Below are 24,064 nucleotides of genomic sequence, written 5' to 3' on the forward strand. Positions count from 1 at the left end.
TGAGGGGCCCTGGCGAGACATCCTCAGAAAATAACAAAAGAGTAGAAAATGGAACGCTATTGCATCTGACGGTACAGATATAGCGGTACAAACGAGCGCCGTTGTCCTCACGTGTGGATAATAACGGTTCTCAACAGCTGCAGTTAGAGTGCTAACGGGCAGGGGCCATCCAAGTTGTCTGTGTGTGTGTGAGTGTGAATGGTGTGAGAGACGAGATTAAAATGCACACGGTTCCCTGTTGAGGCTTTTACACATCGTGTGGAAGGAAGAAGTGATGTGATAGATAGAAGAGAACACACCGAGCACGTCCCACGAAGCCTTAAAAGTCCCTGCTGGGTTCTGGGCGGCCAAAAATATTGAGATTTATTTGTCAGCGCCGATAGCGGGGACCGTAATTGGTTGCCACGCATTCCTGAAGTCCCCCTTCGCCCCGATTTGCAAATTTTATGATTATGACTTTGATTGGCTCTTGGCCGGGTCCGGCGCGGGGAAAGGGGCGGTGATTGACGTGGCTGGAAAACAGGGAGAAGTTGGCAGGGGTAGGGCCGCTGTGGAGAGAGTATCGGACCGTACGGGCGCCACCGGACCATTGCTGGGATAGCCTCGGCACAGGAAGGGACTTCCACCGAAGGGCGGCCGCGATGTCGTCGCTGAGCAGCCTGGACACCAGCTCTTCCGTGTACCCACCGGCACAACTGTTGAACTGGGTTTACCTGAGCCTACAGGAGCAACAACAACAACAACAGCAACAGGGCCAGGACGCTCCTCAGCTGATCGGACACGGTGGACACCATGGCCCCAACAACCAGGTAGGAACGTCAGAGTGGGGCATCTTGGTTAAACTCAGGTGTGGGGAGGGTAATATGGGGAGGGGGGCAGTGACCGCTAGTTGTTACATCTGTGAGAAAATAGTTGTCAAATGTTGCACCTCGTCGCCCGGTACATCTGGAGAGCCCGATAAGCCGAGCACACACACCCCTCAGCCCGGCCAGTTTCCGGACGGTAGGTTAGCGTTCCAAAATAGTTGAACAATTCGTTCTACAATTTTCACGCTAACCTGGCCTGTAACCTAAGCGTAGACTAGAGTTTCAATTCTCTCTGATCCGGCTATTTTATGCACATGTACAAATTCATACACACGCCATTTCAAAAAAACGTACTCTGTTGATTGCTTTTTAAGCGTCTAGTAAAAAGTTGGCCATCAACAAACGCACCAAAAAGGTTAATTCGTTCCAGACGCTTTGAAAGAAACTGTTGGCTTCCATGACACAGCGTCTCTCCTGACTCTAGATATGTATTTTATTTAATATAACAGTAACAACATTGCATCAAATTTTGATGCAGTGGTGTTACTATTATACTAAATGCATCGTTATTCACATCTGCTTATTAAGGTACAGAAGTAGAAAAATGCAGGTAAGAAAATTCGATCGTAAAAAAATATACCTGAATGCATAAAGAAAAAGGAGGTCGAATAGTAGATATTCCTGCATTATGCATATGTTCATCACGGTTCTTGGTGGCTGTTGTGATTTTTTAAAACGATGTGAAAATTCAAAAACACGCAAAAAGAAGAAGCGGCCTCACTATACAAACAGTGCTTGAAACGATATCCAAGTCACTAAACTTCGAGTCACATCTCAATAGCATTTTTTTTTCCTAGACCGGTCTGCACTTAAAATTTACGAAAAACTCGCGGTTCATACAAGTATTATGCATGTATGTGTATTTGCAGTCTTGTTCCCACCTAAAACAAACTCTTTCTAGTTCTGTCAACATGAGGATGACCCTAATAAACACGCTAGGCTGAAGGATGAGGTACCACCCCTCCCCACGCATTTGTAGCATTCCTCCTGTCATATACCGCCTTTTCTAATCAACTAAGGAAAGAAAGTAAGACATTGCAAAACGTCCTGAGTTATTGTATTTTTCTATTGGGTGGCGGCTATTCTTCAAGTTTCATATTCTTGGAAGATATCACATAGGAGAAGTGATGTAGATACGACGTGTAGTGTAACATTGAGGGCAGCCCGCGACACAATTTGTCACACATTGACTCTATGTTTACCAACAATAAAATGTACAAACACAAGACTAGAGTTACTGCTGCATGTTCTTGTGTACTAACACGGCCGTCTTTACACAGTGTTGAACTGTCCGATAGTCTCCAGGAGTTATACCTACAGTTGTTACGTCTGGGATATACTTTTGAACACGAGTCGACATGTTGTCTCGTGATAGTCATACTGTGATAGCCATACGGTGGTTATGATGGTTCGTAATATTGACATTTTGAGACTTTTCTAAACTATGTTAGGAGTAATGCAGCTGTCCTACCAAGTCTATCTACTGCACTATATTTTACTATACTTAGTTGCCATGTACAAACTGTACATATACTTCGAATACAATCCCGTTGCTCCGTACTCAACCTAGGACGAAAGTATGCAACATACTGGTGTTAGTTGATAGAGGAAAATTGTACCGTGTCTTTAATTCTTGTTTAACCAATAGCTGATAACTGTAATAATTGGGACTGATAGATAAAAGCCAAGTACAGTGACGCTTTCCGTCCTAACAGAAAAATACACATGTACACGAGCACCGGTGACACGAGAATCTGAATGATAGAAATGACAAACATATCCAGCGGTCGGGTGGGTGTGGGTGTCTTCATTTTGAAGTAGCTAAACAAAACTATGTCTCCAAACATAAATCAACATTCTGTTTTCATAGGTGTGATATATGGCCATATATCACATATGTTAGCCTTGGTATTCAAGGTATCAAAGTTGCATTCATATCGTACACGTATATGTTAAAGATTTTGCAAACGCCAGGTAACGTAAACATGGACTGTAAAATAAAGGCTATGAAACGTTTCTTTCGTCATTACCTGGTGGTTGTCTCCAACAATTCAGGTACGAGAATGCTTCATTTTTACATGTTTTAGTTTAGAGTAGAGTAGAGTATTATGATTGATGACATATGTCAATTCTCGCGGGCTGTGTTCCAACGTTGTTTTGCCCCCCTCCCCACCATCTCCGCGAAAACCGTTAAAGAAATACCTTGAATGTTTGTATTTGACATCTGCCTTGCCATTGCAAAGGACATCACATTGTTATTGCTGACGATCATAATTCCTTTCAATAATGAAGAAACAACAATGTAACAGGCGATTTTTAAAACACATTTTATATCAGTAAGCCTGAATGATCAAGTGTTATACTAGAAACTATCTGATACTCTTTGTCGTTTCAAAATGCTTTTCTTGAGGGTTTCCTGTTCCAAAAAGATACACAACGACTTTGACAAGGGATTAATGCAAATGAGAGGTCAAAGGTAACGGGTAACATGAACCATGCAGCGATGTGATGTGATGTAGATTGTGCCTACTGCTTGACTTCATCAACTGTTGTTACTGACGTTAGTTCTCTTATATCCTACAGAGATGTAGAAGGTATACACTATCCATAAAATACTGTCAAGTGGCGCTACTGATAAACATAACGTTACAATATTTTGTCAACAAATGCAGAATTGACTGTATTGTTAGCTGTTAGTCGCATGCATGACACAGGTCTTCTTTTGATTTTATAGAAAAAATAAATGTTCAATGTAACGTTCTCGTTGATACGTGACAGCAGTGGAGAGGTTTACATTAGAAACATGTCGTATCTTTTTATCTTGATGACAAATTCAATATATTCCTGTAGGTCAATCTTTGGGGGTTATTAGTCCTTCCCATTTCACCTCTTTCTAGAATAAGCTTAAATATTTGGTGAAATAAAGGATGTATGTTTTGTCGAAATGTCCTAATGTTTTGATATTATTTCGACGCGGAGTTCCCCATGAAAGTGTTGACAATGTTTACCGACCCCCTCCCCTTCCCTTACACTGTGGAGTCGCAGTTACATGTCATGTTTCCTGCGCATGCGTGAGATGACAACCCAAGCCTGTAATATTTACCTGGGACAGAGAACAAACTCTGAGTTGAAAATCTCGTACACAGTACACAGCACGGAGCTGTCAGATTCTCGTCTTACTGTCGTCCAATTTGCTCTTTTTATTTCCCTATGACTACGGCACATTCTGGAAGTACACAAAACATTTATCTAACTCGTTTGCATTTACAAGATGGCCTGACTTTATATTTATGAATGAATGAATGACCTTTATTGTACATTTGTGCTCAAACAAGCTAAGTACAGGTCGTAGCCCTAGTGATAATGTACAATTTTGACAAAAAAGGTATCTTATCATCTCTACATATGCTAATACATTCAAGTATGTACAAGTTAAACTTCCTCTCGCTTCTTAAAACAGTTATAAACGTAAGGACAAAATGAATCAATAATATATGGTTTATCTAATTGCATGAGAAATATGAATTTTTCCGTGGTAGTCAAGTATCGGAAATTTGGGAACATATGTTGTATATTTTCAAAAAGGACGTTTCTTTCGTTGTTGTATAAGGTACAGTCAACAATAAAGTGACACACATCCTCTATCTTATTCAAGTTACAGTATTGGCAGATTCTATGTATCATTTTACACTTGAAGTAGCCCTCCCCATGAGCCTGACAGTCCAGAGAATTACTAAGCCGTAAAGAACTTTCTAATTAGATAGATTGGATCTGATTTATCTAAATCCTACCGTGACATGATCCCATCGGTTTGCACCTTATAACACATGAGGAAGTTGAATTATGTAAAAATTATCGATAACTAGTTTAAACTGCGTTTATGCAAGGAGGTCAACCTATTTGGTTTATGCAATGTCCTTGGTTTATGTTGTAATTAGAAAGTGTGTGATACAGCGAGACCCAAGATCTTTGTAATCCCAAGTCTTGCTCACAGCAAAACGCACATTGAGTATGCTTCAACAAGTTCTGTCGGTCATTTTTGTCTGCTTGATTTGTTCTACATCCCTATTTTATGTGAGTAAAGTTGACTCTAATCCACCGACATCAAGTGCCAGAAATATTCCGTTATAGGACCCCGCCATGTCCATGGCAAGATGGCGTACACTTGCATGGACCCAAAACAGTGTTCACGTGTGTACTACGGTAGGAATGATTGAACAGAACATGGATTGTTCGTAAATGCCGATTTACAAAAGGCACCGACACGAATCAAGGAACAAGTTTCAGACACGCCGACTCTATTATATACTCATTTTGTGTCACTCGTGCTTTTCTATCATTCATAGTCACAATAGCGGGGTTATAAACCATCCCGGGTGCTTATTGTTCCCCAATTAGGATCATCTAAACCAGACATCGGGTTCCTCTCGCTTCTTTCACACTCCCCGCCGCTTTGTCGCGTTTTCGCACGTTTTTTGTTGACTCAGCCACTCCAAACTCATCATAAATAATCTAATTGGACGATTTTAGTAACTGGATTGTGGGAATGGGGGGTATCCAGTTGACAAACATAACAGTAAGCCGATAACGGGGACACGGGGTGGCCGCTTCTTGTCACCATTCCTGAGCCGGTCCTCTGTACGGGATGGACGTCCATCAGCCGCCGCCCGCGCCCGGCATGCCCGACCTCATCATGTTTTATAAGGTAGGACTACGGGGAGGCCATACAGTTAATGTTCGTGTTTTTTAGCGTCTGTATATGTAACAAAGTTATGCTTGGTTTTGCCACATGTATGACCTTTTTCGCTGGGTATTTGTTCAGAGCCGGACGTTCCGACTCCGAGGAAGGTACTTTTGGCGCTTCCCCGAAATATATTATACGTCAATACACTCCTTGCATATGATAGCTAAGGTTTGTGGTAAAATACAACGCTAGTACTACTAGTATGTAGTAAGTTCCAGAGACGTCTACCATTTTTGGTTTAACTTGAATGACTGGTTCGAAGTGCATACTTTAGTTGTGTGTCAGACGAGAACAAGGAATTTTCCGTGCATAATATACTGACAACATTGACAGAAGCCTGCGTTTGTTTCGTATAAGAATATTAATATGCTTCGGTTTGTTCAACCGCCATGATTTTAGACGTTTGTAAACTCCCATCTTCGTTTAGTGTATTAATTCACCTACCTTTCAAAGTTTGTTGAACCAATGCTAGAATAGAAATAGGAAGCTACGCTATGCTGAATGGGAATACCTCCGAAAATATACACTGTGACCAGCTGGGAATGATTAGAAATTTTATACTGTTATTTTTGATGGGTTTGAGCGATCCGTGCTTCTTGTGTTGTGAAAGCTGAGTTGTGGAATATTGGTTTTGGGTTTTCGTGTTTTTTCGTTGTCGGAAAGATTGTAACGAAAATTCGCAAAGGAATGGTCGTATGTATTAGTATATGAGTCAGCAAATATTTTGGATTTGTATACGGTATAATAACATAGTTTTGCAAGGGTGCTGGCTTAACGTTTTTACGTCAGGGATATTATCAGGGTCGAGAAGTATTTTCCATGATTGGCTATCATCACACGTGAAATGACGAGTTTTTCTTGTGTTTTGCGTGTTGTTTTAGTGTTTAGTCTGTTGGTGCGTGTGTTCATGTGGTGCTAGTTTGGTGGAGGGGTCGGGGTTAGGGGCAAGGCCGACAGGAAAGAACGCGGGGGCCGACAGTTGGGCGCTCTGCTCACGTACAGCGATTCTCGTTTTTTCCTGTTGTCCATACCATCACGATAATAATCGAAACAACAAACGAGAAAAGAATAATTTGTCAAAGAATCACATATTTTGACGTACTCCAGGAATGGTTGCAGGTCCTCCAAAGCCTTCCGGACGCCGAGGTCTTTGATAACGAACGAGTTTTGTTTACAGAAGGAAATGGTGTTGAAGACGTTTAGCACGACTGGAGTTATTTCCAGCCCTTCACATGTCTATGTTAATAAGCTCTTCATACATACATAATATGTATGTGACGAGGCCAATACATACGTCTGTGCTGCCGATGTGATAATCCTGCAAAACTGACATGTCGCGTTTCAGATGTAGCACCTCATGGATTTACGAAGATGTTAGTTATGACATCGCAGTTTCTGTTTTAGGTTGTACATGTACTTGTCTTTCAGCATTGATAAAAACGGCACGCGTGAATGTCGCTCGCAAGAAACATGAGGAAAACCAGGAAAACACAAGTACTAGTTTACGCACTAGAACCTGTCGTATTAATTTTATCAACATAAAAAGTTAGAACAACATCTTGTTGATTATACAGGTGCAACAGGTTTAAGCTGGTATATGGTCATAGTACAGACATGATGACACAAATATGACATTGCAATATAGTGTTGAGTAGAGTAGAGAAGAGTGCTTCAGTTAGGTTGAAAATCTTGTTTCACGTGAAGGCTGGGACACTCGTGCGGTTGTAGAGTTTTGAGGTGGAAGTCACAAAAATCACGTGGTTCAGCTAGATTTTCGCCCTCCCCTTTCGCGGGCCCCGCTGTGACGGCGTTGTTCTCATTTCCACCCAGAAGGTTTTCCTTAGGTCAGTTTACATTAGAAATGTTACACCAACCTTGTATATGAACTGCCTCATAGTGGCTGAAATAAAGATTTACGGATATATAAGTATCTTATTGTGGTAGAGGGTGGTTTGAATAGCGATTCTGACATGTGTACCTTCTCCTGTACCCCAGTTCTGCTCCAAAAGTTCAATCAGCCCAAGCACCATATCCAGATGTGTAGCCATTACGTCAAACTGCCACCAGGCTTACAGGAATGTTTTGCTTAGACCTTACGCACTTGCAAACTAGTAAGATGTCCTGGAACTCGCAGGAGTAGTGAAAATCATAGAATCAAAGAGGTTATAAAATAGAGTAGAGTCGAGTAGACATCTTCGGTTTGGTAGGAGTAGTTTAATACTGCTCCTCATCAACCTCTCTTTCGGTTGACTGGTTTGTGGAGGTTGTCCAGGGCTCTGTGGGATGGTTCTCCATAAACTTATCAAGACTTGCTATGAAACTATTCACTGTTGTGTAACTTGTGTTATCTACCAGCACTTGACCTTGTTGTAACTGATCGCGAATCTAAATTCAGACTCAGTGAGCACAGAGAGAGTACAAGAAGAAATAGTGACTGTAATGGTTACGTTAGATGTAAATCTCGGCGGATAATTTGGCGAAATTCGTTACAGATACACGTTCTATAATCCAATTAACGAACCTCGCGCTACAAGAACCATGTACCACTAGATTACTATCTCGAGAATCTGTGCCATTTTTGCTAAAATGTGGATAAAAAAGGTTGCTATTGTAAATATATATATTTTTTGCAATTACAGGGTAACGAGTTCTTAAAATTCCAGACAGAACGTCCTTAACATTGACTGCTAGTAGCAGCATTCTTTAACAAATTCCGCTTCTCTTTTGGCACATGTTAGAGGGCTGTTGTTGTATATAAAGTAATAAGGTCGTTCGGGTGGTATTTAGAATACTTGAAAGCTACAGGTTACGTAGTTCACGGACGACCTCGCAATGGAGACCCTGACGAACGTCTGTAGCTACGTCACATCAATATTATATAAAGTTATAACCTCCTTGGTTACATTACAGTAGTCCTTCATTCTAGTCGGTCTGCATAAGAATCAGGTAACGTTAAAGCCGGTACATTTCCAATTAATTTTTTAGTGATAACCTCTAGAAACAAAAGTAAGAAGGTCACCCAGCTGTGCCCGTAGTAGACATTCCGATAATGCCAGTTTTCTGCTGATCACGTGGTTGTTCCATAGCGGCTACGGCTGACGTAAACACCCGTCTGCCATGTCCAGTTCATGTCGGGACAAAACGTTGTCTGTCAAACCGATTCTTCTCTTGTACTTGTACGTGTGTAACGTTTCTTGTCTGCCAGGTACAAAGTCCAAACCTAAAAGGCTAACTTACACATACATGTACGTTGTGTCGTTCACTGCTATAATTAGTATAAAGTGTAATTGATTTATATAATCAGCTGCTTCAGAATAACATGATAATCACAATCAAATGAAAGGAGCAGCTTAAACTGGATCAAGAGGATTCCTACCAAGCCGACGAAATCTACTTTTTGAGCAGGACATATGTCATATGATATGTTGATTCTATCAGCTGCATGTACTGCATTTGAATAAAGCTATGTACGTTATATGTACTAGTCAAGTTCACTTGCATTCGAAATTTATTCGCATTTGAACAAAAATTAGTCGCCTTCGTCTTAGCGTGCAAGAGCCGATGTAAATTCATATATGTTAACGTTGTTGCTTCCAGAAATTATCCTTATTATAATGAGCACATAACACAAAAATTACTATGCTATTCGCCAGCATGACCAAAGAACACTGTTGATACGGTTCATATAATCATAATCTGAAATCTAGAGTGTTTTATATTTGAGTTGACATGAGGTACCCGTGTACTGTATGTAGTAAGGCGAGGATATGTGCCTGTGATGACGTTTGTTTTCGGGACGAAAGTGGTCCGAGCGTCAAACGACGGAAGCCGGAGCGGGTTGGAATGTGGTATGTGCGCACATGGGAGGGGACCGGCCCGGGATATCCTGGAATGGGGAGAGACAACGTGGGAGCTTTTCTCTAAAAATCTGTTACGTTTCACCTGCATACCTTAACGTTCCTGTCTTTATGTCCTGCCATAGAGATAACGAATGGGTAACCCAGTTATGATCAGTTTTGTTGAAATTAGAGTGGTTTTATACGTCAGATTTACGCGAGCCATGTCCTCAAGGCAAGAGTGGTATTTACCGCGTATTTAGTTTCATCAGTGTACATCATTGACTGAGAGCCTTTTGGCGCCGTTGTCCCAGTTTGGAATACTCACTGGGCGTGGATATGTCGATATCGTCTCCTTAACAGTTTAACATCGTCGTCTTACAGGATTATGCATTCCTATAAACATTTAAGTCTATAAATACAGAGGTTTAATTATAACTTAGGTCATTCACTTCTTATGCCACTGCATCGTAACCTCTGACATGGATCAGAATTAACATGACACAACTACGTTTGTCAAGGGTGTCTTGTTAGCTAAATTACAATTGATTATTTTCAGTCTGCTTTTTCATTAATTTGTTGTTCTTAAATTCGTGCTGTGTTTTCTTTTTTGTTCTTCTGACAAATCACGCTGGTCCGTTGCTAGGCTATTCTTCTCGTTGCTATGCTAATAGGCCACACCCACAGGCGGGTCTGAAGTGCCGCACGGCATATATACGGATAGCAGCAGAAGTATTTCCCAAGATTACGATCGATTAGTTTATGATATAAATTAACAAAAGTATATACATGATAAATGAAAATGTCAGCCTTGAAATGACGTAAAACTTGAAAAATGTCAGTGTAATACAGTGCTCAAATCCCCGCTTTCACGGGACGTGGCAAAAGTCACTTTCGGTCGCTGAACTCTGAACCCCACCGACTTTTTTTTCCCATTTACGTTGGAATCAAACATTTATACCCTTATCTAAGCTCAAACTTTCTAAAATCAATTTCTACTGTGTAGTTTTTATGTCTGATACATTTAAAATCCTGTTCCTATTTACCGATACTTTTTTCTCCCATAATTCCTGAACGCACCGATAGAAAAATAAATACGAAAACCAAGATGGCGGGCGGCTTTTGCTCTTTCAAATGGAGTAGTTTTTGTTTCATTTTATCGGTAGGATCGGAAGATATCGGTCAAAATATGAAATGTGCACTTTATTCAGAGTTCCCACGCTGAAAAAGAGATGTTTTGAAGCTATAATGAGGCGGTGTTGGCATAGATGACAGAGCCTTATTAGCGCCCCTTTGTCTTCGCGGGCACTTTCATGCAAATCATCTCTTTGTGCCTGTGCTGGGAGCGGGGTTTTCAACTGTAAATCAAATTCTCTGAAATCGTTTGGTGTGTGTATTCAGTACTTTTGCCCTGTAAGTTACAAGCAAGGAGTTTCGATCAAAGCTGCTTGTTTTAAGCTAGTTTTGGACGAACCACTTTTTTTTCACTATCCTTCCGTAATTTGATTTGATTGTGTATTAAACGCAACTATATTCTGGGCATCGGTTACATCAATCAGACTTAAAGTAAGTTTTCATCCTCATAAGTTGTGTGTGTTTTGTGTATGCTTGTGTATTTTTCCTTCTTTATTCTGTTTTTGGGTCGAGTTTTCGTGACCGCTTGGGAAATCAAACATGGCGCCTGCCGGTTCATCTCAGGTCAATGAGATAGTCTACTGTATTGTAGGTGGAAATGTTGCGTGCGGTTTCGGATCGTTTTCTTTTTAAACTAAACAGAACGTTAGTTAATTCATTTCAGGACCTTTTTTCAAAATGACCAGAACACATTTCAAAGAATATGTGACTCAATTAGATGATTGGTCTCAAAATAAATGGTGCCTGTGTTTTTTTAATGCACAACTCACCCATGCTGCTACAAATGATGTTACCCAAGCGGGATGATTGTTGTCAAGAACTGACGGCGTCGGTAATTCGTAACAATTTACAAAGCACCTTTTTGAAAAGGTCTAAAATGCCAGTTCAGGATTACAAATAAACTTTAAGGTTGGTCTACAACCTGGGCAATGATTGGAGAGAAAAACATACAAACTGGGACTGGCCATGGACAGTTTAATATAAAAATGGTGTCTTCTATAAGCTCCTTGCTTCTATTTGAGCACAGTGCCGTCGGTGCAACCAATCCGTTCCAACTGTTGCGCTATCTTGTTCTATTTTATCGGAAGGAACTTTCAAACCGTATCCTGTCAATAATTTGTCGCTGAAAAGTGGCTTGGTAAAGCTGTTTATATTACAAATACGTTCAGTTTGGAATATTTTACTAACGTTACTACTAGAGCCATATTGAATCTTTTGCCGTCGAAACCCAGCACTAGTAAATCGTCCAACTTCACCAGCGGCGAGCTAACTGATATTTTTTTTTTTGATGATAGAATATCTTTGGGTATTTTGACCATAAGATGGACAAAACTATACTGAAAATCCTGTTGGTTTTGAGTCAGGCAACGAATTGGTATTGTTAAAACGTGCTAATGTAATAACAATTGAAACCAGCGGCAGGTAACGCATATGAATAGCGACGTTGACACAGGGGAGATATCGTAACATAAACATTACTACGGCCCGCCTTTAAAATTTTCAACCAATCACGGACAGTTTCCAATGGAGAAAACAGTGATTGGCATGTAATTATCATCAATATTCATGTCCCACAAGTGGGGATTTTTCATGCCCTTTTGGACCATCGTGAATTGAAACATCGCAATACGAACATTTGTAACATGTATTTCTTTAGTCTGGTTACCAAACCCCAGCCCGATCTCAAGTACCTATCGTACACGAAAGATATATTTTGAGGTTGGGGTATGGTATCCAGGCTAGTATTTCTTGGTTAATGAAAGATTCGGGCTTTGTCCCTTTTACAGTCAGGCGATGGTTTGCTCAGAAAAGTGCCTAGTAGCAGTACAGTACTAGTATGACACAACCAGCCTCTCTCACAAGCCTCTCCAGTTGTAGGTACACATTGTAATACACAACGACGTTTCTGTTAACATAAGTTATATTTGTCATTAGCATTTTAGGGCTGTCCGGAACCCTTGTCCATCACACACTGAAAACTTTCCATTACTCCTTCACACACTGAAAACTTTCCATTGTCATTAGCATGGTTACCAAACCCCAGCCCGATCTCAAGTATCTATCGTGCAGATATTTGAGGTTGGGGTATGGTATCCAGGCTAGATTGTCATTGGTTTTCTTTTTTCCTACACTCACTTAAATCAAGATTTTATCACCACGAGCTCCAGCGAACCGTTTGTCGATTACAGTACATTTGAACCAAGACCGCTACCTATTACTCAACCTGTCTGTGCAAGCGAAAAGATACATATTTACGTATACTATACAGTTATCAACTTATCTGTAATCGAAAGACAAGGGGACCTAGATTCCTGGAAATGTACGCCCCCTCGAACTACCCTTTGTCGACCATTTAACCTTGTTCCGTAGATCAATACAACATTTTGTCCTCTTGTTCTATTTGGCGTTTTTTCTTCAAAACGTATCATTTAAAATCACAGAAGCCTGATGAGCCTAAGTTTTAAGCTGTTGTATCCTATAGTATGCCTGACCGACTTTCTCTCTTCTCTACAGCAATTCAACAAGTTGAACTTGGCCCCTGGCGGCCCCAGTGGGAATTACAACATGAACATGGGCATGACGTCGGCGGCGCCCGGAGGAATGAACAACGAGAGGCAGCAACAAATGTACAACGGCATGAACGGCGCTCCTGCGCACGCGCAGATGACGCAGATGAACAACATCAACAACAGCCTGGCGAATGGCATCGTGACGGGTCTGGCCAACATGGCGGGCACGGCCCCCAATGGCACCATGGGCGGAGGGGGTGGAAACTACTCGGGGGGTGGCGGGAACGTTGGTAACGGGGGAAGTCCGTACGGTTCTCTGGGGGACATCGCCGCCTTGGCCGACCACTTCTCAGACCTGTCCATCAACACCTTGGCCATGGAGCGCAAGCCGACAAAGCGCCCGCCGCCGTCCTACCTGTGTCACCTGTGCTTCCAGAAGGGCCACTACATCAAGGACTGCCCGCAGGTAGGATCCCAAGTACGTACCACGCACGCGCTCAACATACCTCACACACACCATACATTGTACATTTGTATATGAAGTTTCCACGAAATCGTCTTCCGGGAGGGACGTAAAACGGGGGTCCCGTGCTCGAGGAGGTGCCTCGACCACGTTAAACAGCCTCATTACTCATACTGGGTACCTACTGGCTGGCAAAATACACCAGATGATTATTATTATATGCTGTTAGGACATGACGTCACGGTAGCCTGGATACCATACCCCAACCTCAAAATATATCTTTCGTTAGATACTTGAGATCGGGCTGGGGTTTGGTAACCAGGCTAGACGTCACGGCAGCCATACTAGTTTATTAACCTGGAAGAGTCAATAGCTCTGCATGTGTAGTCCGTGACCGATAGTCAGATAAATTCAAATTTACCCGGGGACTTGCGTCATCGTTACGTAAGTGAAAACTTCCCTTACACAAATTCTCATAAGGTACTCCTGTTAGATATTTCTCTCGCGATCCAAACTTGAAATACCTTGCAGTCCCACTTGCAGTTGTACTGTAGCTATGAAAACCGACAACTTGGCTGTATTTGTTTCCAAATTCCTCAGCAGCCTTGCTGTAATCAGTTCCATCCTGTGACGGTGTTTGGGCCATTGTCGTGTTTTTCCCACACGGTGGAGGGGTATCGAATGTACGAGATTGGATTCCAGGATGAGATAACTGTTATCACAAGGCAATCATTGAATCAAGCACTGCAGAGACGTGAAGAATGGATTGTCACGGTAGCCCTACGCTTACTCCAACAGAACCCATGTAACAGTGTATTCATTTATTTCATCTCAAGACAACTGGGTTGCTTTTGCCCATTGACCTTACAAACGTTGATTTCCTAAAGGGTCAGGTATACCAAGTTGATTTACAAGGTTACGTTCACTCAGGTTTGTTGAACTACAGAAAATAATGTCCTGGAAACGTCACCAGTTGTCTCTAGAAATCGACATATGTTTCTCCTTGTAACTCTCTCCGAAGACAACAGTAAAATTGTCTCCAAATGGCTTAAAAACTGACTAACTTAGAGCCTCATATTTAGCCGATCTATTGCATGGATCCATACGCTTCTACCACACACAAAAATCTGTGTAACGACGAAGAACACATTTCGAATCCGTTCTATGACCATGACCATGACAATGAATAAGTAATGATTAGCATCATTTTAAAAACGAACACGATCTGCTGGACACTTCTTACATGTCCGTTCACCGTGTCATAAAAGACCAACGAACGAGCTTGAGTGGGCATGAGAAGGCATGAGACATTTTAAAGGCGACGACCTGAAGAGCAAAAAGCCATCATCGTAAAAAGGAAAACGTCATTAGGATAATTTTTAATGAAGATCAGGGAGGTCCTGAATAAACAAACTCTGGACTGTTGGTCATCTGGTCCTTCCGGCAGTCATGATGATAGGTCTGATGGATCTTTTCTGGACTGGCCACATGTGCGCCATGCTACCACAAGGCGGACGACCGCGTAGTTATCGAAATATTGAAATTGCTTTGTCTTGTCTTGTCCTGGTATGTTATATTGTGTTCGGTTCAGAAGGGCTCCATATCTGTAACAGCAAGATCTTCGTATACAGATTCTCTGTATCGTTCGGTTTGTGTTCTGGCGTCTGGCTTCATGTGGTTTGTTGCCTTTTTGTCAGATAAGTGCGAATCAGCCGCCCGTTGCTACAACGCCTTTACCCTGTTGTCACCTATGTGCTGGTAATAAAGCATCACTGATATTGACGCATTCTTATAGGAAATTGGTGCCATATTTTACCTTCAGTTGGCCACAGCTACACCTGTGGCAGTCGAGAAAGTCTTTCCTCTTGTCAGCTTGCCATGTTTGTATCTTTATTTCCTGCTCTGGATTTTACGGAAGCGTAGCAATGTCGTAAATAACGAGTTGTGGCATTCACACTGGAGTCGCTTATCTGTCAATCCATGATACTTTATGTAGAGAGAAGTGTTATAACTACCCTACGGCGTATATTGCTTCTTGTAATCTTACAATATGAGCTTTTTGGCGATGGAAAAAAATCGACCGCATTAGTTTTCCATTTTGCTGACTAGGCATAATTACCAGTACTTAATTACAACCACTTAATTCTCTGAATAGTATTCTCTGATGACGCAGTTTGAATTCCTGCGTCCATGGCAGGTTCAGCAATGCTGATCGTATTTTTCGCGAGGTCTGATGCCAAGCTCCTTGCAGCCTTTGTATCTCAACATAAGCGACTTGTAAGCTGTCGCGGGAATTCTAGAGTAAATAAACATTGACTGTGCTGCACGACAGCTCTTAGATATGACGCTAAAAGGTTTCAGACTCTGAGTAAATTGCAAACGAGTGACCAGTGAGCTGTTTCCTTGTGGAAACAAACCGCACGAATTATTGCCATAGAGATATCGCGATAGTTCATTTCAAGTTCTAGATCTCATTCAACGGTACAAAAACAATTTGGCAGATGCCCAGAAACAATCTTCACAATCAGTTCCCACAACATGTCTAGCTGGCTACTCTAGCCTTGACTTCAAGCTCAACTTGAAAATAGCTGGACAGCAGCGGAGCTATGGGACAAAATCTAAAGACAACATGGTCAAGTCTTGAAGAAATGCACGTTTGAACACCGGGTTGATTCATTCTCCAAATCTTAAACTTCACTCTGTCTAGCTCGGATTACTCCTTGGTGTGCCACTTTGCTGACAGGTTGAATTAAATGAACTACGTGAAGTCGACTACTAGTACATGTACATGAATTACGCTTGAATGTTTTTCTCATCCGTCGTGGTGTGCACGACTCATTGGTGAATGAAGATGCTCACTTTGTTTTGACGGCAATGCTGATTTCTGTTACAACACCATCAAATCTCTTTCCAGATATCCAGAAGTGAACACGTTGAACATATTCCCGAGAGAGCTGTAGTATCTGTCGGGTGCTAAAAGTGAAACCCATCATCCCCCACACATAAAAGTCACGTACGCGTACGACAAGATCACCCAGCTAGTGTAAACTCGCCATGACATCCTGCCATTTTCATTTGTAGATCAATGAGCACAAGCTCCCAGCCGAGGTCGCCAGGTGTAACAACACGTCGCCTTCAAGATCTTAATAACCTTAGCAGTTTATGTCTCGATTTATGTACATTCTATTTTGTATCATTTTTGTTCATTTGTTCATTTCTCGGGCAAGGAGAATAAACAAGACAACGGTGTCGATCCTATCCCACCCTGACCGAAGATACGAGTCTACTCTTTATCTTGACTTCTCCTGTTACACGAAGGCCCGATCATTCTGCAGAAAGTTTACACATGAACGAAAGATCTGACTGAATACTGATGTTGGCCTTTGTCTTTTGAATACATAGCTTTTGCAATAATCCCTTACATCAGTTTTTGGTATGTATGAAATTTGATAAACTTGTTTAATCAACTTAATTGTCTTTTCAAAGTTCTTTAAAAGCAGCTTTTGACTTCTGATGTTTTTCGTCATTTTCTGAAGAAGGGTCTTCAGTGTTGGTGTTTCTTTATCTTGTGTCAAGGCAGAGGAACCGTGAATGAACCTCCCGGATAAACAGGGTAGTGTAAACATGCTGTGTTGAACTCTGGCCTCTGTTGAAGATTCTGGCAGACTCGGAGGTAGTGGTGTCATGTTACAGCAGCATTATGAACAGACCTGAGCATCAGTGTGCCAGCGATGGTACTTAATCAGTCATTTGGACCGGTTCGCGAAGGCCGTTGAACTTCGTGTTGGTTGTGTTTGCCAAAATGGCCGACATTTGAGTCCTCACCTTTGTGGAACTATATTTTGTTATCAAATACAAGACTGATGAAAATGAAAGTACTGGTTTCTATCGGGCTGCTTTTATTAACATCTACAAGTTTCCTGAAGATAGCAAGAGAAGACATACAAAATATAGATGAAGTATGTATAGTTGTGGGGTTCCATCGTACGCACAATATATCTATGTACATGTAACAGTTGCAGACGACAGACACCTCCTTTTTGGGGCCCCTTCCCGCCCTGTCCAAATGTATACAGTACGCGCTGAGTGATGGACGGCACCAGATGTCTCCAGTTAGTAGCTGGCCTGGTAGGAGCGCCACATTCTTTCAGGCTGCCCCGTAAGCCAACTGGATTGACTTACAGCCAGGCCCACTCCCCCTCCCACTGCGGACCCAGCGTCCGTCCCCTGCCCCGTGGTGGGTCTGCGGTGAAGGCCGCCAGAGATGTAACCATCATTGTCATTACCGAGGCATCGTAACGGTGTGAACACATGGTTCACGTGGCTGTCTAGATACAGCCAATGTCATTCATTCGGTGATGTCATAACATCTCAACTCCAAGACAAAGTTATATACAGTAGTTCCTTCAGTTCTGTTAAATTTCAAATTATGAACCAAGTTCTTACGTGTGAGCCTGGATACCAGATCCTGGCCCGATCTCAATAATATCTAGCGTAGAATTTCCTTTGGGGCATGTTGGCCCTAGAGCCGAGGAATTGGGCTGTAGTACGGCTCTGTCTGGCATCCATGCTATACGTGAAACAGAGATTGTTAAGGACGATTTGTCTTATACAAGTGTATGTAATAGGTAATAGGCCTTCGTTTGCGCTCCACATGATCCCACATCACATAAACACATTGCAACTTTTGATGAAAGAATTTTTAAGAAAGAAAAAAAAAGCAAACATCAGACATGGCGTTCTCCGTAATCCTATTTAGAACTTAATGACGTAATCAAGTTAATGTAAGTAAAACGATTATGTTACTTAAAAGTTACAAAGCACGATTACACAAGTACGTCAGAACAGACGTGACCCCATTTTTGTAAGTACATGTATTAGGTGGTGAAGGTGACAAGTTGCAGATGACACAGGCGGCGCTCTCCGCTGTGACGGTCCTCGAACTAGTTCCAAGTTTGTTTGTTTTTCTGCCTAGAATAATAACTGGCTGGAATGATAACTGGGCCTCCTTGGCGAGGGCAGTTTCGCTAATGAAGACGTAGGGCATCTTGCAGATATCACTTTCAGTAATGGTAAAGGTTGTTAATGGGCGACATCGAGCGAAGCGAATTAGTACTGCAATTTGAAAATATCGTCTCCCTGACGTTTTGGAATACTCTCGATCGCTCACATGTTATTGTTATTACTGCTGTAGATATCTACACAACATTGATCATACAACACTCCATCCTCATGGAGAACCAATCTACAATGTCAACAAATGACGTTTTACTTGTCAATTTTCCTTTTAATGATTTAGAACTCGTCATTCTACATTGACTTGAATTGATCGTTACGTTTTGTTTCCTGCAGGCGCGGCCGAAGGGAGAGGGTCTGACGCCCTACCAAGGAAAGAAGCGATGTTTCGGCGAGTACAAGTGCCCCAAGTGCAAGCGCAAGTGGATGAGTGGGAATAGTTGGGCCAACATGGGCCAGGAGTGCATCAAGTGCCGCATCAACGTGTACCCACACAAACAGGTCAGTAGCGCGACGCTCTGCTCTGCATGGCGGGTAGGGTGCACCTGGTATTCAGCCCACCGTGGGTTTTCCAGGAGCTCCTCGGTACTGGGAGTGTTGCCCACCCGCCAAGGTTAATTACTTTTAATTTAGCGCACCCCAGGCATTTTGTCTTGGGCGGGAGCTGCCCAACAGAAAAAGGAAGATGGAAAGCAGGACTGGGACCGGTAAAGCACCCCTTTGAATGGCACATGGGGTGGTTACCAGACTAGAAAAGAGCGCAATGGCGGATCGCCAGATCCAAATATAGATGAGGTGAAAATAAAAAGGAAGAAAATTGCACGCCTGTGTTTCAATTGGGTGAAAACTATTTTCAGGAGGCGCGCGTTGAATGGAACTGTCGGATCATGACATCAGCACATACACCAGAAAGCTGACACCAGTTTTACGCATGTTCATGCTTTGATGCGAATCCGTTTTGGTGTGAAGGCATGCCGTCAACTTGGAGTTGAGGTTCGAAATAAACTACGCTGGCGTATTTGTTCCGTATCAGACTGCAGGAACGGCGTTATAATTTCTTTGTTGATGCACACTGGGAGACAGTTTTGCCACGTTTTCTGTGCACGAAGCATCGAACGAGCTGCTTGCATAACGCTTGAATGTAGCATTGCTGCATTGCTTTTTGTGCCACGTGTGTTTCAAACAAATGTTTTGTCACTGAGATTGCACGCATGACTGAGTTGTTTCCCCTCTCTCGTCCCTACAGAGCCCCCTGGCGAAAACTGATGGTATTTCCACATTTCGTCTCTCTCTGCAGCGCCCTCTGGAGAAGCCAGATGGCCTCGATGTGTCGGACCAGAGCAAGGAACACCCGCAGCACCTCTGTGAGAAATGCAAGGCTTTGGGTTACTATTGCCGCCGTGTTCAGTAAGCCTGTTTACTGTCAATAGGCGCTGAAAGATTTTTTTTCCTCACGGCAAAGGCAGTGTTCTCAAACGCCAAATGTTGACAATCATTTCAAACGTGACATGAATTGCTAACCCTAACAATCCAAGTGATTTTCCTCTTAAGCCGCTATCGTGAGACGTGCACCAATGGCATGAGGAGTGTCCGATAATAAATGCTACTTGCTCGATGCAACTACAATATTGACAACAGTATTTCCAGCGTGCCTTCGTAGTTAACGATACCACAATGTGTCCTTTCACAGGGCACCCCACAAGTGCCTTTCAGAACTTATATCTGTGACAGATAATGCCTTACCTGTATACTCAACAACCGCCAAACAATAATGAGCTTGTTACTTATTATTATTGTTGTTGGGTATTTGTGTTGTACAATTGTGGAAAATATTTCTAACCCTGGAGTATGATTCACCACTGACATTGTACTTCTTTTTCAAAATTGTACTACAGCAATGCTTTCACGAATTATTTGTGACACAGGCATGATTTGTTATTTGAAAATAACTAGACACGATTTTGCATTGTCTATGAACATTCTGTCAGAACGAACTGAGATGTACTTAATGCGAATGGCAATTTTTGTAATGACAATCAAATGTAACACTCACCGTTATACACTATACGTGCATAATAGCTTAAGATATTATACGTATCGTCAAGTGTCATTGCATATCAAGTCCGCGTTTTGCCATGTAAGAACGATGATATTGTACCAGATATCATGAATGTCATGAGGTATTCGCTGCTTTACAACGTTTTATTCAGCATTTTGAATTTTGACACATGCATTTTGAGCACGACCTCACTGAGAACAGTTAAGATTTTACAGACATCACGGTTGACACTCATGTATTTTACTGACGTCCTGTCGTAGGACTGAATGAATGTGATATTGTAGCTCGCATTTCTCATTATGTGCTGCCAGTGGAGGCAAATGATTTGACTTGGGAAAGGATGAATTTGAGAAGGTAGAAGTGTACCTGACAATCACCGAAACTTGAGATTTTAAGTGCCTTAAAGTTGTAATGAACTTAAGATGAACGTTTTGTGTAGATTAGTAAGTTGAAGTTTTATCTTGCTGTGCCCTTAATATTGCCGTCCAGTTCTTGCCTTATTAACAATCATGACTATAGGAAATTTGTTTTAGAGTCTCGTTGAAATATCGCGAGACCGCTCGAGACTGTGGAAAATCTTGCCATGTATCATACATTTATTGTCTGTAAAGTGAAAGATCGGAGATATTTTAGTCCAAGTAAATGGGAGTTATACATTATCACTGTGATGTTATACAGTACTACAAGCAACCCAGAGTTATACTATTATCACTGTTGTATCATTTTTATCCCTAGAGGAGAATGAGGTAAAGGTTTGTACTATATTCCTTTTGGTTCTATCTATATCTGTACGCACGGTTGTATACTTCTTACAGGAGCACTATCGAGACTGGCCATATTTGGATGTTATAGCCATATAAGTCTTCTTTGTCCATATATGGAAGTGTTGTCTGGGCCATGCTGAGTTCTGAGTTTATATATCTCTGGCCACAGTTTATTGTGTTGGATAACTAGAGTATATCTTGTTACGCGATTGGCTGGATTGCTGTGTGGAGTTTTATGTCGTTGAGACTAGGTAGCTAGAGAAAGTGTTGGAAATGGCTGAAAGTTGAATACTGCATGTAAATATTAGCTCGTTCCTAGATGATACGTTTTTTGCTGTACCGAAGTCTGGTTTTTAGAGAATATACTGTTGAATTGAGGTATGTTTTTATCTGAAGAAAATGTCAGAAAAATTGTTTAACATTCCAGCTGTTTTGTTTGGGGATATGTTGTAGGCTGGTTTGTGTGAAGTATAATTTGGAGTTATCGCCTCATAGGCTATATTTGGAGTTTAACGCCCCCAAGGCTGGAGTGATATATAAATATTGGATGACATATAAGGAGTGCACATATTTGTACGGGATGTTATGTTGAGCCAGATACTATATATATTTGCACCGGTCTGCCATTTTAAACGTGTTTTCTGTGCTGGTATCACTTGTCCGGTCAATTGACGACATCGCTTACGTCATGATAAAGATATGGCTTGATATGTAGTATGATCCGGCTTTGTTCAGTCTAGTACATTGTCGTGTGCTTAGATCTAATGCCTTAATAAAGGACGTTAACACAAGGTCTTTGCACGGTTGTGTGAGTTTTTTTAAAGTGTGTGTCGTTTATGTTATACAGACGTTGATTTGTATGTGATTTGTTGTGTTGTGATGATACGATGACAGAGTCTCTGTCCTCAATGACACCTCTTATACCGACACTCTATACTTTAATTAAATCTACAACATAACGACTCTCGTTCGTCTTTACATTCTCGAAACACACGTAAGTCTTACAACCTTTCCTATTGGACATCTGAAATTGTCTTCATTCATAGCTAGAGTATAAAATACCTGTTTCTTCCAGATCTCTTCAGTGTCACTGACGAAGGATAGTGGATTCTATCCGAAACGTCTGACCGTTTCAAAACCATATCCCGTTGCTTGAGTAACTACTTTTTGGTGTATCTTATTACCTGGATGTCTAACCTACATCGACGTACACGTAAGCTAGCAAACTATTTATTTGACGCTACCACTCCGGAATTCGGTATCCCGTGTTATTGTGCACAGAGTTGCATGGGCCAGTCATCTCACCTGAACATTCCACTCAATGTAATATGCAAAGAAACAAGAGTACGGAGACCTCATATCTCCATGAAATGATTATGTAAAGACTTTCACACTTACATAATCTACGTTTGATTGTGTATACCTTTAAAAACTTACACCGGTCATGCCGGTCACAATGTTGATCGTCCAGTTATTTACCACCTAGAAGAATCATTGTACTTTTACATTAGATATGCAAATTAGGGACGTATTTGCATAATTCGTATCTGTTGATGTTCCACCTACCACAAAAAAAGTATTACAAGTATTTCGAGTCCTATAATGAAAAACACTACAAATATAGATTTTCCTCATTATATTTGCAAATTGTGTCAGTTTGCATTAATTGCACTTTATGATGTACATCTCTGGCCACGCTAACTTACATACGAAATATCATGTAAATTTGCCGTTCCCATGTCCAGTTATCCTCCTTTAATAGAAGATTTTGCCAAAAACGTCCCTGCAGTTCCAGAGCAACCTGCTATGGGGCACTAACATGTACATGTACATGTACATGTACATGTACCACGTATCGTTTACAAGCTATCTGCCACCAAGAAAATCAAGACCATGGCATATCCAGGTCAAAAGATTTTTTAAAACGGAATTTCTGCTGCAGTACCAAGGTACGGGGGGGCAATATTGACATTGACCTTGCTCTTCCTAGCACCTACCAACGTATAAAATATCGTAATCCATCCAGAGGTTAGTTAGGCCACAGCAAGTAAATTTGATGGATGACATCCTCTGCAGACTGCAAAAATAGTGCGATAGGGCGAAAAAAAACAAGATGGGTGAAAAAAAACAAGATGGCTCATCATCGTTCGGCTGCAGCGCAGGCGACTGCAAGCCTTCTCCAGTTCTTCAAGACGGCTACATTTCCAAAAATAGGCACCATAAAGTTGTGATAAATGTTGTGACAAGAATTAAAGGGACAAAACATGGTATCAGAGCCAACAGGACATTCATTCCTGTATTCAAGACACGTGTATATTTACTGGTGTGGTAAAAGTGACACTAGTGTGGTAGACTGGCATCACCAACAAAGTTGGTAACCACACTCATGGCTTCCATATTGGTGTCACTTTTACAACTATCCAATAAGTTTCATTTCAACAACTATAGTCATGGCTACCTGGCTAGTGTCACTTCTACAAATACAATTATTAGGCTACAGCACAATATATTTGCTCATTTTGGTAATTTTTCTTCATGTTGACCATCCCCGCAGAAGAAAAAAATCTTGTTTTTTTTCCTGAAATCAGGCGAAAATTAATGCGTGCGCTGATGTCATCCATAAAATTTAATTGCTGTGGCCTTATGCTGACTACAACATCCAGAAACACAAA

At 41.6% G+C, this 24,064-nt stretch overlaps 1 protein-coding gene across 6 annotated transcripts; it reads left to right on the forward strand.

Moving 5' to 3' along the window:
• Positions 1-477: 477 nt before the first annotated feature.
• On the forward strand, positions 478-22,185 carry LOC118412372 (zinc finger CCHC domain-containing protein 24-like). 6 transcript variants are annotated; one of them, XM_035815203.1, is made up of 4 exons: positions 478-809; positions 13,095-13,556; positions 18,906-19,070; positions 19,867-19,998. In XM_035815203.1, the coding sequence occupies exons 1-4, from the start codon at positions 642-644 to the stop codon at positions 19,978-19,980; spliced, it is 909 nt and encodes a 302-aa protein (XP_035671096.1). In that variant the 5' UTR covers positions 478-641; the 3' UTR covers positions 19,981-19,998. The 6 variants fall into 6 exon arrangements, with proteins under 6 accessions (XP_035671096.1, XP_035671095.1, XP_035671094.1 ...); XM_035815202.1 differs by having other exon boundaries at positions 479-809; positions 13,095-13,568; XM_035815201.1 differs by having other exon boundaries at positions 486-809; positions 19,816-20,158.
• The last annotated feature ends 1,879 nt before the right edge of the window (positions 22,186-24,064 follow it).

The sequence above is a fragment of the Branchiostoma floridae genome, chromosome 3 (genome assembly GCF_000003815.2).
Source record: "Branchiostoma floridae strain S238N-H82 chromosome 3, Bfl_VNyyK, whole genome shotgun sequence".
Classification (NCBI taxonomy): Eukaryota; Metazoa; Chordata; class Leptocardii; order Amphioxiformes; family Branchiostomatidae; genus Branchiostoma; species Branchiostoma floridae.

Excerpts from the sequence above, each read along its gene's own strand:
- LOC118412372 (XM_035815200.1), top strand. The coding sequence starts at position 642 with ATGTCGTCGCTGAGCAGCCTGGACACCAGCTCTTCCGTGTACCCACCG. Across the intron at positions 13,569-18,905 it reads GCCCGCAGGTAGGATCCCAA|GCGCGGCCGAAGGGAGAGGG; the intron begins GTACGTACCACG and ends TGTTTCCTGCAG. Across the intron at positions 19,071-19,815 it reads ACGTGTACCCACACAAACAG|AGCCCCCTGGCGAAAACTGA; the intron begins GTCAGTAGCGCG and ends TCGTCCCTACAG.